Source organism: Dendrobates tinctorius, unplaced genomic scaffold (genome assembly GCF_039654945.1).
Source record: "Dendrobates tinctorius isolate UK_male_01 unplaced genomic scaffold, ASM3965494v1 ptg000084l, whole genome shotgun sequence".
Lineage (NCBI taxonomy): Eukaryota > Metazoa > Chordata > Amphibia > Anura > Dendrobatidae > Dendrobates > Dendrobates tinctorius.
The window spans coordinates 18,236,095-18,249,191 of NW_027361752.1; the positions used below are offsets into that span (position 1 = coordinate 18,236,095).

At 41.7% G+C, this 13,097-nt stretch overlaps 1 protein-coding gene across 4 annotated transcripts in view; it reads left to right on the forward strand.

Moving 5' to 3' along the window:
• Nucleotides 1-13,097, forward strand: part of ROBO1 (roundabout guidance receptor 1) — a 1,387,368-nt gene that overhangs the window by 1,316,908 nt on the left and 57,363 nt on the right. For 3 of the 4 annotated variants that reach the window (XM_073584451.1, XM_073584454.1, XM_073584453.1), the window contains one exon: nt 7,858-7,884. The exons of the other annotated variant lie outside the window; for it this stretch is intronic. In XM_073584451.1, the coding sequence (XP_073440552.1) occupies nt 7,858-7,884 (27 nt within the window). The remainder of the gene's footprint in view (nt 1-7,857; nt 7,885-13,097) is intronic. 4 annotated transcript variants of the gene reach the window in all.

Here is a 13,097-nt window from a genome sequence, read left to right on the forward strand (position 1 = left end):
TGGTGACATCCATAGAAGGCTACATAAAAAATGCTCAATATCACAAACAGAAATCCTAAACAGAGTAAAGGCTGTTATGAATGGGTCACCGAGGAGGAGAGCAGGTCCAGGCTAAGCCACAGAAAACCAGAGAGGTTGGTACCTAAGCGGATTGCAGACCCTTGATCCTATCCACACAACTAGCAGTAGCCGTGGAGCGTACCTACGATGATCCTAGACGCCTCGGCACAGCCGGAGAGCTAACTAAGCCTAAAGCAAGAAAGGGGAAATCTAAACTGCCCCAGGGCAGACCCCAAAGGAATAGATAGCCCCCAAACATATATTGTCGGTGAGAAAAGATGAAAACACAAACGCAGGCAGGAAAATAGGCTGTGCAAATGATGGGGCCCACACTGACTAGACAGGACAGGAAAGGAAAGACACTGTCTGCAATCACGCAAAAAACCCTGCAAAAAGTCCAACACGTCTGATGCAAAAAACACTGAAGTCACACGACTTCGCCCCCCCACTATATCAGCACTCTGGTATATTCTGAAAGCAGAGCAAAAAATAATAAGATAACCCCCAGAAGAAGCCGACACGAAACACGCGTTGGGATTTGCTTGTCATGTGACACTCCATGACTCTTCTCACCTTTTTAACAGTTTTGTTATTTTTCTTTCAATAAAATATATATTTTTTTATCTTCTTGTGTTAATTTGCTCTTTACTACCATTTTTTGGGGGTATATTGTTTGATTGGAAGTGTGATTTACTTGTGACCAATTTTTCCTTTGGTTATCTGTATATATATATGTATATGTGTGTATGCGTATATATGTATACTTATGTATATTTGTGTATTATATATACTGTATGTATGGAATATACACTCACTGGCCACTTTATTAGGTACACCATGCTAGTAAGGGGTTGGACCCCCTTTTGCCTTCAGAACTGCCTCAATTCTTCGTGGCAGAGATTCAACAAGGTGCTGGAAGCATTCCTCAGAGATTTTGGACCATATTGACATGATGGCATCACACAGTTGGCGCAGATTTGTCGGCTGCACATCCCTGATGCGAATCTCCCGTTCCACCACATCCCAAAGATGCTCTATTGGATTGAGATCTGGTGACTGAGGAGGCCATTTGAGTACAGTAAACTCATTGTCATGTTCAAGAAACCAATCTGAGATGAATCGAGCTTTATGACATGGCGCATTATCGTGCTGAAAGTAGCCATCAGATGTTGGGTACATTGTGGTCATAAAGGGATGGACATGGTCAGCAACAATACTCAGGTAGGCTGTGGCGTTGCAACGATGCTCAATTGGTACCAAGGGGCCCAAAGAGTGCCCAGAAAAAATTCCCCACACCATGACACCACCACCACCAGCCTGAACCGTTGATACAAGGCAGGATGGATCCATGCTTTCATGTTGTTTACGCCAAATTCTGACCCTACCATCTGAATGTCGCAGCAGAAATCGAGACTCATCAGACCAGGCAACGTTTTTCCAATCTTCTACTGTCCAATTTCGATGAGCTTGTGCAAATTGTAGCCTCAGTTTCCTGTTCTTAGCTGAGAGGAGTGGTACCCAGTGTGGTCTTCTGCTGCTGTAGCCCATCTGCCTCAAAGTTCGACGCACTGTGCGTTCAGAGATGCTCTTCTGCCTACCTTGGTTGTAACGGGTGGCAAATTGAGTCACTGTTGCCTTTCTATCAGCTCGAACCAGTCTGCCCATTCTCCTCTGACCTCTGGCATCAACATGGCATTTCCGGCCACAGAACTGCCGCTCACTGGATTTTTTTTCTTTTTCGGACCATTCTCTGTAAACCCTAGAGATGGTTGTGCGTGAAAATCCCAGTAGATCAGCAGTTTCTGAAATTCTCAGACCAGCCCTTCTGGCACCAACAATCATGCCACGTTCAAAGGCACTCAAATCACCTTTCTTCCCCATACTGATGCTCGGTTTGAACTGCAGGAGATTGTCTTGACCATGTCTACATGCCTAAATGCACTGAGTTGCCGCCATGTGATTGGCTGATTAGAAATTAAGTCTTAACACACAGTTGGACAGGTGTACCTAATAAAGTGGCCAGTGAGTGTATATGTGTGTGTATACTATATGTATTGTGAGGTGTTGACACATGCAGCTGCTTGCAAGGTGAACTTAAGAACGCCTCTTGAGGTAAATCACCTGCTGGTTTATTGATTTATTAAAGTACAGCATAAACCGCCGTAGCATGGTTGGATAAAGTAAATGTGGCCTTTATGGCCTAATGGCAAAACAAAACAAAGAGAGAGTCCAAAAAAAGACTCGTTTCCCTTCAGGATTCACCCGCAGGTAGCACATAAAGTCCTCAGCTCCTCCTGGAGCCACATGGAAGTTTCTCCTCTCCGAAGACACACCAGACTGTCTCCCAAGTCCAGCTTTTTACAACTCAGACCATGTGCTTGATCACATGACTGACATTACACAAGCCCTGTCAGCACAAATGCCGGTGTCGGCTCTGCAGGTGGAGATATGGTGGGCACTCTCCCACCCACTGTATGGATGCCCACATAAAACCAGCCCATGTCTGCAACTTTAATTTAACCCTCTCAACATGTAGTGTGCTGGCCAAAAATATCCTGGTTTCACATCACTGACGCCCTGACGCCATTATGCGCAGTGACACATATCTCCCCTCAAGCACTGCGCCAGCGACCCTGTTACAATATACTGTATGTATATAAGTGTGTGTGTATACTGTTTTGTGTGTATTTATACTGTTTGTATATATATATGTGTGTATGTATGCGGTAAATTAAGTGTGTTTAGGATGGTATGTTTAGTAGTATGAAAGTAGTATAAGAAGTATGGTATGAAAAAATGACCTGACCGATTCCCTTTAATGGTTGTATGAGATTCTATGACTGCAGCATATTTTTATTATAATGTCTACAGCTAGTGTGTGCATATATGTACAGTTTGTGTATATAGAGTATATATACAGAAAGTACACACTCACGCATGAATGTGAAGCAGCTTTCAGGCATTATTACATTAGACCCCCCACAGTGCCTGATACAAGACCCTTATGCAGACGCAGCAGGCATAAACACACAAGGTGCTCATCTGCTCTGTGACGCCGGTCCCCCGGCCGGCTTTCATCTGTTTTTTAGCTCTTACCGTGTTTATGCTGTTAGGTCACATAAGAAGATGTGATGACTAGACCCTTTCATGTCCCCTCCCGGCTCGGCCGCGTCCTTGCGCTTTTGAATTAACGCTCTGGACTCTTCAGTCTTGTTTGAATAGCGGCACACTTACAAGCACCTCTTTATGGCGGCTTGTTGCCATGGTGTTTCCGGCAAGGAAAGAGGGTTTGTTTTGTTTTTTATCTTATTTTCATTTTGGACCAAGTTGCATTTACATTGTAGATAGTGAAAAAAATGAAGGTTGTGAAATAAGGCACAGATTGTTAAAGATCAAGGACAGTCTCTGTGCTAGGGATGAATGGGAAGAACAGACGGCGCCTGAATAGGACAGACTTTAATGTGTTCTGATAATAGGGACATAAGTGATGAAGCCCCCTGGTCAACCAGCTACATGTATATTACAATGCATATACCACTTGTTCGGAATTATATATATATGTATATATACTTGTAATATCACAATCTCCTATTTATGGTTTTACATAGGACTGCAGGGAGATGCATAGTACTATATTATTACAAAATCCACTCTGCTATATAAGTAAACAGAACTCTGCAAAGGAATACGTTGATTTCGTCCGTGCTGCCCAAATGATGAAATTCCAGAAGGTTAATAAAGTTTGACAGTGGCTTATTCTACGCGTTTCGAGGTTTTTTGCAACCTCTTCTTCAGGAAATACCACCTGTCAAACTTTATTAACCTTCTGGAATTTCATCATTTGGGCAGCGCGGACGAAATCCACGTATTCCTTTGCAAAGTTCTGTTTCAGATAGTCGGTGACCGACTTGTGGATCTGCAGCAGCCCTTATCTATACTTGCTTTGAATACCTACGACCAGGTGAGCAGTTTTTTGTCAAACCGCTTACTTTATTTGTGGGATAAGACCCTATATTGCACTTGTGTCTCCCTCTTTCCTCACAATATATTTAAGTAAAACACATTATATGACATATAATTTGATATCACCATCCGTACCTTAAAATATAGAAAAAAAAGTAAGATTTTAATTTTTCCTATTTTAATGCAGTTGATGGATAATATAATCACAAACCAATGTAGGAAATACTCTAGAATGAGTTTTCTAGTACTTAAAGCTTTCTTCTGTACAAATGAATTGGAAAGAGTTGCAGTACCACTCATGGCCACTATACACTGGATGTCACTGTGCCACTTCTGGTGCACCACATCCCCCACAATCGGCTGATCGGTAGTTATGCTAGAAGTTGGACTATCACTAATTTCATATTGATGAACTCGTACTGATGGATAATTAGCATAAAAGTCCCAGAAAACTTTAGGGTTTCTATGGGCCTCTCTTTTTCCGTATTCCATTCACTTTTGGTAGTTCTTTTCTTTTTTTTTACTTTGAATGATTGAAGTTTTCCTATAGTTCACAATGATTGTGTATCGTTTTGTTAGAGGACCTAATACATTGATGTGTCTTTTCTTTACCTTTTCTCTTGACACAATAAATCCCGGGATGTAAGGCACAAAATGATCAGGAGATCAGAAATTTCCCTTTACTACCAGTATTACAGTATATAATAAACTGAAAAATAAAGTGAAAATTAAGTGAAAATGTTTTTCAAAATGTTAAAAAAAAACTTAAATCATACCCTCCCTCCCTGACTCTGTGTGAGGCCGAATTTTCGTAAAATACCTTTTTATAAAATAGGAAGTCACAGTAGTTAGGAAAGCTCAGTGTGACAAAAGTCCAATCACCCGATGATGATTAGTTAATATCGACTGTGTACCGAGAAATGCAAGTTACTAACCGTGGTTGCAGCATGGCTTAGCCATTAACTTCAGAATGACGTTCCTATCACCACTAAATATGTTTTTCCAAGTAAATAAATAGTTCCCGATTATTACACTATGAACCCAGCACTGTACCATCACATAACATAAAAAAAAACACTTAAAAATAGCAAGAAAGTGAGCACTTCTAATCATCATTATAGTAAAGGAGACCTTTCACTTGTTTGAGCATGTTAAACTGGCCACATAATTGAATAGTGGCTACAGAGGCGAGTAAAACATTGGTTTTATTTTTATTTCTCCTCTCCATTGGTGAAATATTCACTTGTAAATTTTAGGTTATAATTTACGCTACGTCCAATTGGGTATTGCTAGAGATTTGTCTCTGGGGGCATGTACTTCTTCCCCTGATGAGGTTGACCAATCATAAGCAGGCAGTGTCAACAAGGAGAGAAAAGAACACACCTCCACAATAGGCTAGAGCAGATTTTTCAGTGTGAGACATGTAATGACAGACAGCCTGCTCTTCTCAGTGGTCTAACAGTAGAGCTGTGTGTGATTACAAAGCGCCGGGAGTAGAGCAGAGCTGAGTGTGATTACATAAAACTTCAGCTTCCATCTCATATCAGCCAGTGTTGGGGGAAATGGGAACAGTGGAGCTGAGCTCTATCTCATTACAAACACCTCTGTCATAAGATGAAGGGTGACAGATGTATATAATCACACTTATCTTTGCTCTGATACCTGCATTTTGTGATCACACAGAACTCTGTAGTGAGATGAGTGAGGAGAGCAGATTATGTGTCAATACATGTCTCACACTGAGAAACCTGCTCTAGCCTATTGTGGGGGTGTGTTCTTTTCTCTCTTTTTGACAATGTCTGCTTATGATTGGTCAACCTCATGCAGGGGAAAAAGTACATGCTCCCAGAGACAAATCTCTAGTAATGCACAGCTAAACTTAACATACGGTAACTCATAACCTAAACTTTACAAGCATATATCTTCAACGGAGAGGAGAAATAAAAAAAAAAATATAAGAGCAACAGTTTACTTAGCCACGCAGCCACCATTCCATGGTATGTCAAGTTCAATCTGCTCTAACTGTTGAAGGGTCCATTTTACATTATATGAAAATATATAACACTCTACCCAAAAGGGTGTTTCAATGTGCTATATGCAAGGTCTTTGCTTGCTGGCAATGAAAGAAAACACTATTTTAGTTGAATGCTAAGAAAGCATGTTTCCTTTCACTGGCGGCAATTAGGGATCTTATAAAAACTACAATATTATAACGCATAGTATGTTAGAACATTTCAGAACTTTTAATTTATGCACTAACTAAGCAGGTATTCCACTTAGAAGAAGCTGTCACCTATTCTGAGAATAGGTGATAACTTCTAGATTGTTTGGGTCTGACCACTGGGACCTCCACCCATTGCCAAAACAAGGTTAACCCGATCAGAATGAAGCAGAGGTATGCATGCATGATCACCTCTCCATTAATTCTCTATGGGGCAGGTGGAACACTGTATTCGGCTTTCTCCAGGAGCCAGATAGAAAATGAAGGGCACACGACCATAGATACCTTCATTCGAGAGAACCGGACCGATTATGCAAATGACACACTGGTCAGAGTTTGATCAGAGTGTGATCATAGTGTGCTTAGATGCTCTCAGATGAGGAGAAGATGGAGAAAAAAAATTCTCAATTTTCTCCATTGAGTCAAGGCGCGGTAGTCGGACTGCAATCAGATATCTTCCCAGTTCAGTCCGATGATTTGCACACACTCATTGACTTGCAAGGCTGAGTGTGATCCCATAGTTGGATTAACCTTGGACATGCTGCAACTTTTTTTCTTGGACCAACTCAGTCTGAGGAAATAATTGGACACATGCGCGACGCCATGATTGTGCGGAAAACGAGCCCTTATGGGGATAAATGGCCTGTTTTGGGGGTCAGTGTGGGTCCCAGTCATCAGACCCGCACCCATTTAGAAGTTATCGCCTATCTTGTGGATACCTACTGGAATACCTTGTAAACCAGAAAACCTCTTTTGTGCACAAACAATGCAGTTAAAGGGATAGTACAATATTAGTAAAACATGACTGATTTCTTTCACTACAGCACCACACCCATCCTCAGGTTGTGTATGATATTGCACCCATTCACTTGAATGGAGCTGAGCCACAATACCAGGCACAACCCATGGACAGGGAATGTGCCATTTTGGCAAGAGAGCTGCTATGTTTTTCTAATTTTGGACAACCTTTTCAAGAACAATCCGTAATAAACTAATATCAATGTGGCTGCCAAACTGAAAATATTGCAGTGAAAGAATTCAGGGAAATTTGGTTGCCTATGAGTCATGGTAAAATTGCATCATTATTATGATTTTCGAGCGACCCTGTAGGGCTACGGAAATGCCGATCGTTGGTTGTGAATCACAGGCGACCAAGTGCTTCTGTGCAATCCTAGGTTTATATACTGACTCCTCCGATGATGGATCCACTGCCTATCACTAAGTACAGGCTGTAAATAGGAGCTTATTTATCCCACGTCCTACCTGCTCTCTGCCCGGTAATGTGCTCCGGCTCCGAGGACACTCACTCTGCCGCCGCTGCGGCCCTTATTGATCAGGATAAGATTTATACCCACAACATACATCCCTCTTAAGCGTCTCCTCTCCATTATTCATAGGAGGAATAAAAATTGAACTAACACTTAATTGCCAACGAGGCTCACATGCGTTGAAAAGCGCTCCGACTGCAATCACCGGGCCGCGTGTGTCACCCACCTGGCCTCTTGCCTGTGCCTGATTTACTGTGTGTGGCTGGATATGTACTAATTTGAGATGTGCACTTTCTTCCGTCAGCTTAATAACTTTTTTTTAATTATTTTATTTTGATTTTTCAGTTCCATCTTTTACCTTCACACCAACAGGTATATTCAGTATTTGCACTTTCTTTCTTTTTTGTCTGTCTTGCATGTGCTCTAGAATAATATGCCTGCACTTTTATAGAATATTTTGGGTTTTGCTGCACTGGAAAGGAGGTGGGATCCGATTAGCTTGATACGAGCAGCCAAGGACCCCACCAGTGTTGGGGTCACTAGCTCATTCTTACCCTTGCAATAAATGCTGCCATTCAGCGGCAGGATCTTGTCTGAAGCCAATCACTTTTGGGGACAGGTACCGACGACCAGGTATTCTGTCATCCGAGAGTATCGGGATGGTCGTGCAGCTCACACTCTGATCAGAGTGTCAGCATAGTGTGCTCCTATTCACTTGGGTGAGGAGAAGATGGAGAGAAATATGTCTCCATCTTCTCCATTGTGTTGGTCTGTTTAAATCATCCAAGTGCCCTCCGATGTTTCCTCATTGACTGACAAGCTCGGGCATGTTGCGATTTTTTTTCACTGGTCTAAGGCCGGTTTCACATTTGCATTACAGGTCGCAGCGCCGGCCTGCGCACGGCCGCCGCTAAGCCCTGCCCCCTGCCGCGCCTCCGGCGGTAGCTCCGCCTCCGGGCACATGACGCTACATGCGTCATGCGTCCCCTATCTTTATCACTGAGGACGCAGGTCGTGCGCAGTATGCGTTTGGCGGCGCCTGCGTCTTTTTGACGGTGCGCCGAGCGCATCCAAATTGCATACTGCGCACGGCCTGCGTCCTCAGTGATAAAGATAGGGGACGCATGCAGCGTCATGCGCCCAGAGGCGGAGCTACCGCTGGAGGCGCGGCAGGGGGCGGGGCTTAAAGGTGGCCATGCGCAGGCCGGCGCTGCGGCCTGTAACGCAAATGTAAAACCGGCCTTAGTAAAAAAATCGGACAGGTGCAGGGCCCCATATCATAACATAGGGCCGATGTTTCCTTCTATCACACTTATGCCAAAAATATGCTCATCTGCACGTGTCCATAGAAAGAGGATTGTAGGAGGATCAGTAACCACCAAATGGCCCTTAATCCTAAATAAGAGGCAGGCATAAACATTTTCATGAACATTATCCAAATCAGCCATCAGAGAGTTGAAAGGAGCCACCAAGGGACCTCTCATGACGACTGATTGTTTAAGAGGAGTGGAGCTAGTTAAAGGTTAATCTGTCAGAAAGTTTTCACTATATAATCTGAAGGCACCATAATGTTGGAGCAGTGACCTTCATCTCAGTGATGTCACTTATTGGGCTCTGTTTTGCTGTTTCAATACAATTAGTGATTTATCACAAGGAGATTATCATTACAGGACAAGCTGCCTTGTGCCTCCTAGTCCAACTACGTCCCCAGCACTGATTGGCAGCTTTCTCTCACTATACAACGTACGCAGAAAGCTGCCAATCAGTGCTGTGGGCGGGGTTATACACAGCTCCGCGTTTAGAGCTCTGCTAGATCTGTAGCAGAGAAACCAGAGATTTGATCATAACTGTTTCACCCAGTAAACTAAGTGATACATTGCAGGAATCGGAGTCTCTGTCCCTACATCATGCAGCTTTCAGATTATTTACTAGAAACCTGCTGACAGATTCTCTCTAATGCACTTGGCATCCTAAAATTCCCCCTTTTTCCTGTTTTAGCTGCACCCTTTACCTTAGCTGGTTATACTGTAGTAGCGGTAGACCGTATAAAGTATTTTTTCTATGGAAGCTCATTAACATGGCATAATGTAGCTACACGTGGCATATATCTGCCATCAGCGCCCGTAGCCTTCCATAGAGCCACATTGTACCACATTGTGCCCTACGCTTTCATAAAGACGCTGAGCGCCGTTCATTGTGACTGTAGATAACAATGTCAGCAATTGGGAAAAAAATTGACTTAATATTGGGAAAAAAAATTGCCAATAGCAAGAAGTTGATGACAGGTTATTCCAAAATAAATTCAGGGAAAAACATTGTTAAAAAAAAATTGTAATATTGAGCGCAGCGGAAAAAACGATTGCATGGCATTTTGCATAGGCGTGCACCTGTAAACATATTTTTGAAGGAAAGGTATTTAGAAGAAAAATGAGATTTTTTTTTTCCTTTTCCTGCTAAGACTGCATTTTGCGATTTCATCCCAGCATCACTGGTGGCAGAGCCGCACTCCATTGGCAATACCTCAGTGACAGATTTAACACTGCCTCTTAAGTTTTAATCCTGTTATTGTAATCACTGCGAGCAGTTATCTCTGCTTTGCAGGCTGCCAGCTTGGGATTCTTCTAAAGGGCCCCGATTTGACGTCTTTCAAACCTATTCCTAGTCAGAAATCACATAGCTGTGGACTCCATCAGCATTTCCCGTGCAGCTAATCCCTTATTAACTCTTTCATGGAATGTCTAAACATAGCCATTTACTAATATCTGCCTTTTTTTTTTTTTTTTTTTGGAGGGGTGGGGGTGGGAAAAGGGGAAGCTACTGCATGCCAATAACCTATAATAAAACCTAAAAAAAATAAATAAAATAAACTCTCAATAATGCGATGAACATAGCGTAAATAATGGCCAGCAAAATCTTAACGAAAATGAACGTCAAAAATAAAATTATTCCAGGGGTGATGCTTTTTTTTTTTTTTTATATATATTAAAAGTACAAAAATGTGATGGTTTATTAATCCTTTTAAAAATTTGATTCTGGAAGAATTTTGACTATGTTCACACATGAGATTCTTTGCAATGTTCCTTTTTTTTCACCCATAGAAAGCAATGATAGATTGGCAAAAACACAGCAAAACGATAAAAAAACAGCACAACGAAGGATAAAAACATACAAAAATACTCCTCAAAAAGAAAGAAAACACAGCAATGCTAAAAAAAAAAAATAAATAAAATAAAAAAAATTGCAGCTGTTTTTTGGCGCCAAGAGTAAAGGTTTTGGGTTTGCGCACATGGTGCAGTTTTTGCTCATGTTTTTTTTTTTCCACAAAAAATGCAGGATTTTACTGTCCAAGAAAAGTGAATGAGATTTCTGAAGGCATGCGTTGTTTATTTTTTCTTGAAATATGTCAATTTTTTCTCCGTTTTTTTTCAGCATTTTTCACCTATTCTAATGAATGTGAAGAAAATGTACCCCAAAAACCCTGCAGAAATGCCATTTTTTTAATATAGCATTTATCCTGCCTAGAAACACACATTATTGATTCAGAAATCTCTACAAGAAATGCTTAACTTGACCACAAACCCTTTGGCTGAAGAAAAAAAAAAAAAAGCCAAGTGTGAACATAACTTAGAGGGTTACCGTAGTTTTAATTTTTATTTCATAAATCGATAGTACATGTAAAAATAAGCAACTTTGTAATATATCGTGTCAGAGAACTCTGCTTTTTTTTCTCTGCCAAAATCGATCAGACATTATCAAAATTCTCTGAGGTAAAATCTGTATTCAATGAAGACAGATTTTCCCATCACTGAGAGAGGAGATGGCGGTTGCTATGGATACAGTGCTGTGGGATAGGCCACAGACAGAGCTCCTCCATCCTCCTCTCTACATAGACCTACATCCATAGCAGCCGCCATCTTTTTTTCTTTGTGATTAGGAAAGTCTTCACCGAATACAGATTTTACCTCAGAATTGAACATTTTGATAACGACTGGTCGATTCTGTCAAAGACAGAAGCATATCTCTCTGATAAGATATTCTGTAAAGTTGCTTATTTTCACACGTACTATTGATTTATGAAGTAAAAATTAAAATGACGGCTACTCTTTAAGGTTTGGTTATGAGAGGTGAAGGAATGGATCCCAGAAAGCCACAAACATCGGGCAATAATCCGACTTGCTTTAGCGTAATTTTTCCCTGCCACTGAGCTTCTTTGGGTCACTGCAGGCACAACACAAGGTCTTACGGTTTCCTCATGGATCCGTTTTGAAGACATATCTCCATATGGGGATGCTTTATTCAGCCATAACAATTGATATAATTGCTGTTCCCTTTCTATGTGGAGATTTGGGGCAGAAGCAGCAGCGGGTGTAGATGGAGGAGACGTGCCGCCCTTGTATACATGGATGTATCTCCAGGATTCAGTGACATGTGCTTTCCTCTAGTATTTGCCCCCAGTGCTATGAATATCAGGCATTAGAGCCGCATTATGTGACCGTGTTGTGCCGCATAATACGTTCATCTTCCCCTAGAAGAAGTGTCCAGTGCGACGCCACGTGGCGGCACAAGGGAACATAAAATGGTTTCATCCACCAAGGATCACCTTTCTTTAGATTTCAGCCGTAGAGATCTATGAGAACAACTATGCGGCTGTCATTACATCTGGGCTTAAAAAAAGTGACAATTTTACTCTTAGGAAAGGACATAAATCAGGTCCGGGGAGCATACAAGGTGATGAGTGAGACATATAGCTACATATTCAGGATATAATGAAATCCATTGGAAAAAAAACCCTAAAACCTGTGTATAAATAAAGGGGCGGCCGACCTGTAAAAAGTAACTCCAGCAAAATGTTCCCATATCTGTACCCCCCCCCCTGCCAAGACAGATGCCTGTTTTTGTTATCCCCCACGTACATGAAAGCCACTGCCAGGCATCGACCATAGCAGTCACGTGCCGTATTGCTGGCATCACTGCTTTAGGAAGACATGTCCTATGACGCCATATTTGAGATTATTTTAATAAGTTTGGGGCAACCCCATTGTCTTTGGATAGGGACGGATCACGCTCTTTCGCCTCTTAGTAGGACTCTCGAATGTCCCATAGAGCAGAGCTCCACCACTCCCAGTTGTATAACCTATGAACTGCACATTATTTAAAAGGGTTGTCTGGACTTAGGCTACAAGTCTGTGTGCTGTGTGGATGTGAGTGGGCGGTCATGTGACCGCAAGTATGTAGTTTGCATACTCCCGGCCACATTCCAACTAGACGTGTCCGGCCTTGCTCAATACCCTTGACTTTTGCTTGCACCGTGCATGATGTGAGGACTCACAAGTCTTCAGTTACATAAAGAGACTGCAGACTTGTAGCCTGGACAGCCCATTTAAGTAAGACAAAAGGGGCTGTTGTGGGTCAATCCCTTAAAATATTTGCCTTTTTGTCTAAGTTTAGACCCATAGTATGAATAAAATGTAGAAAACAAACATTTTAAATTCTAAAAATAAATGCCTAAATAATTGTTACATATATTCATTAAAACTGTAATTATTATTCATTTATTGCCATTTTCATAATAAATTGATTTATAT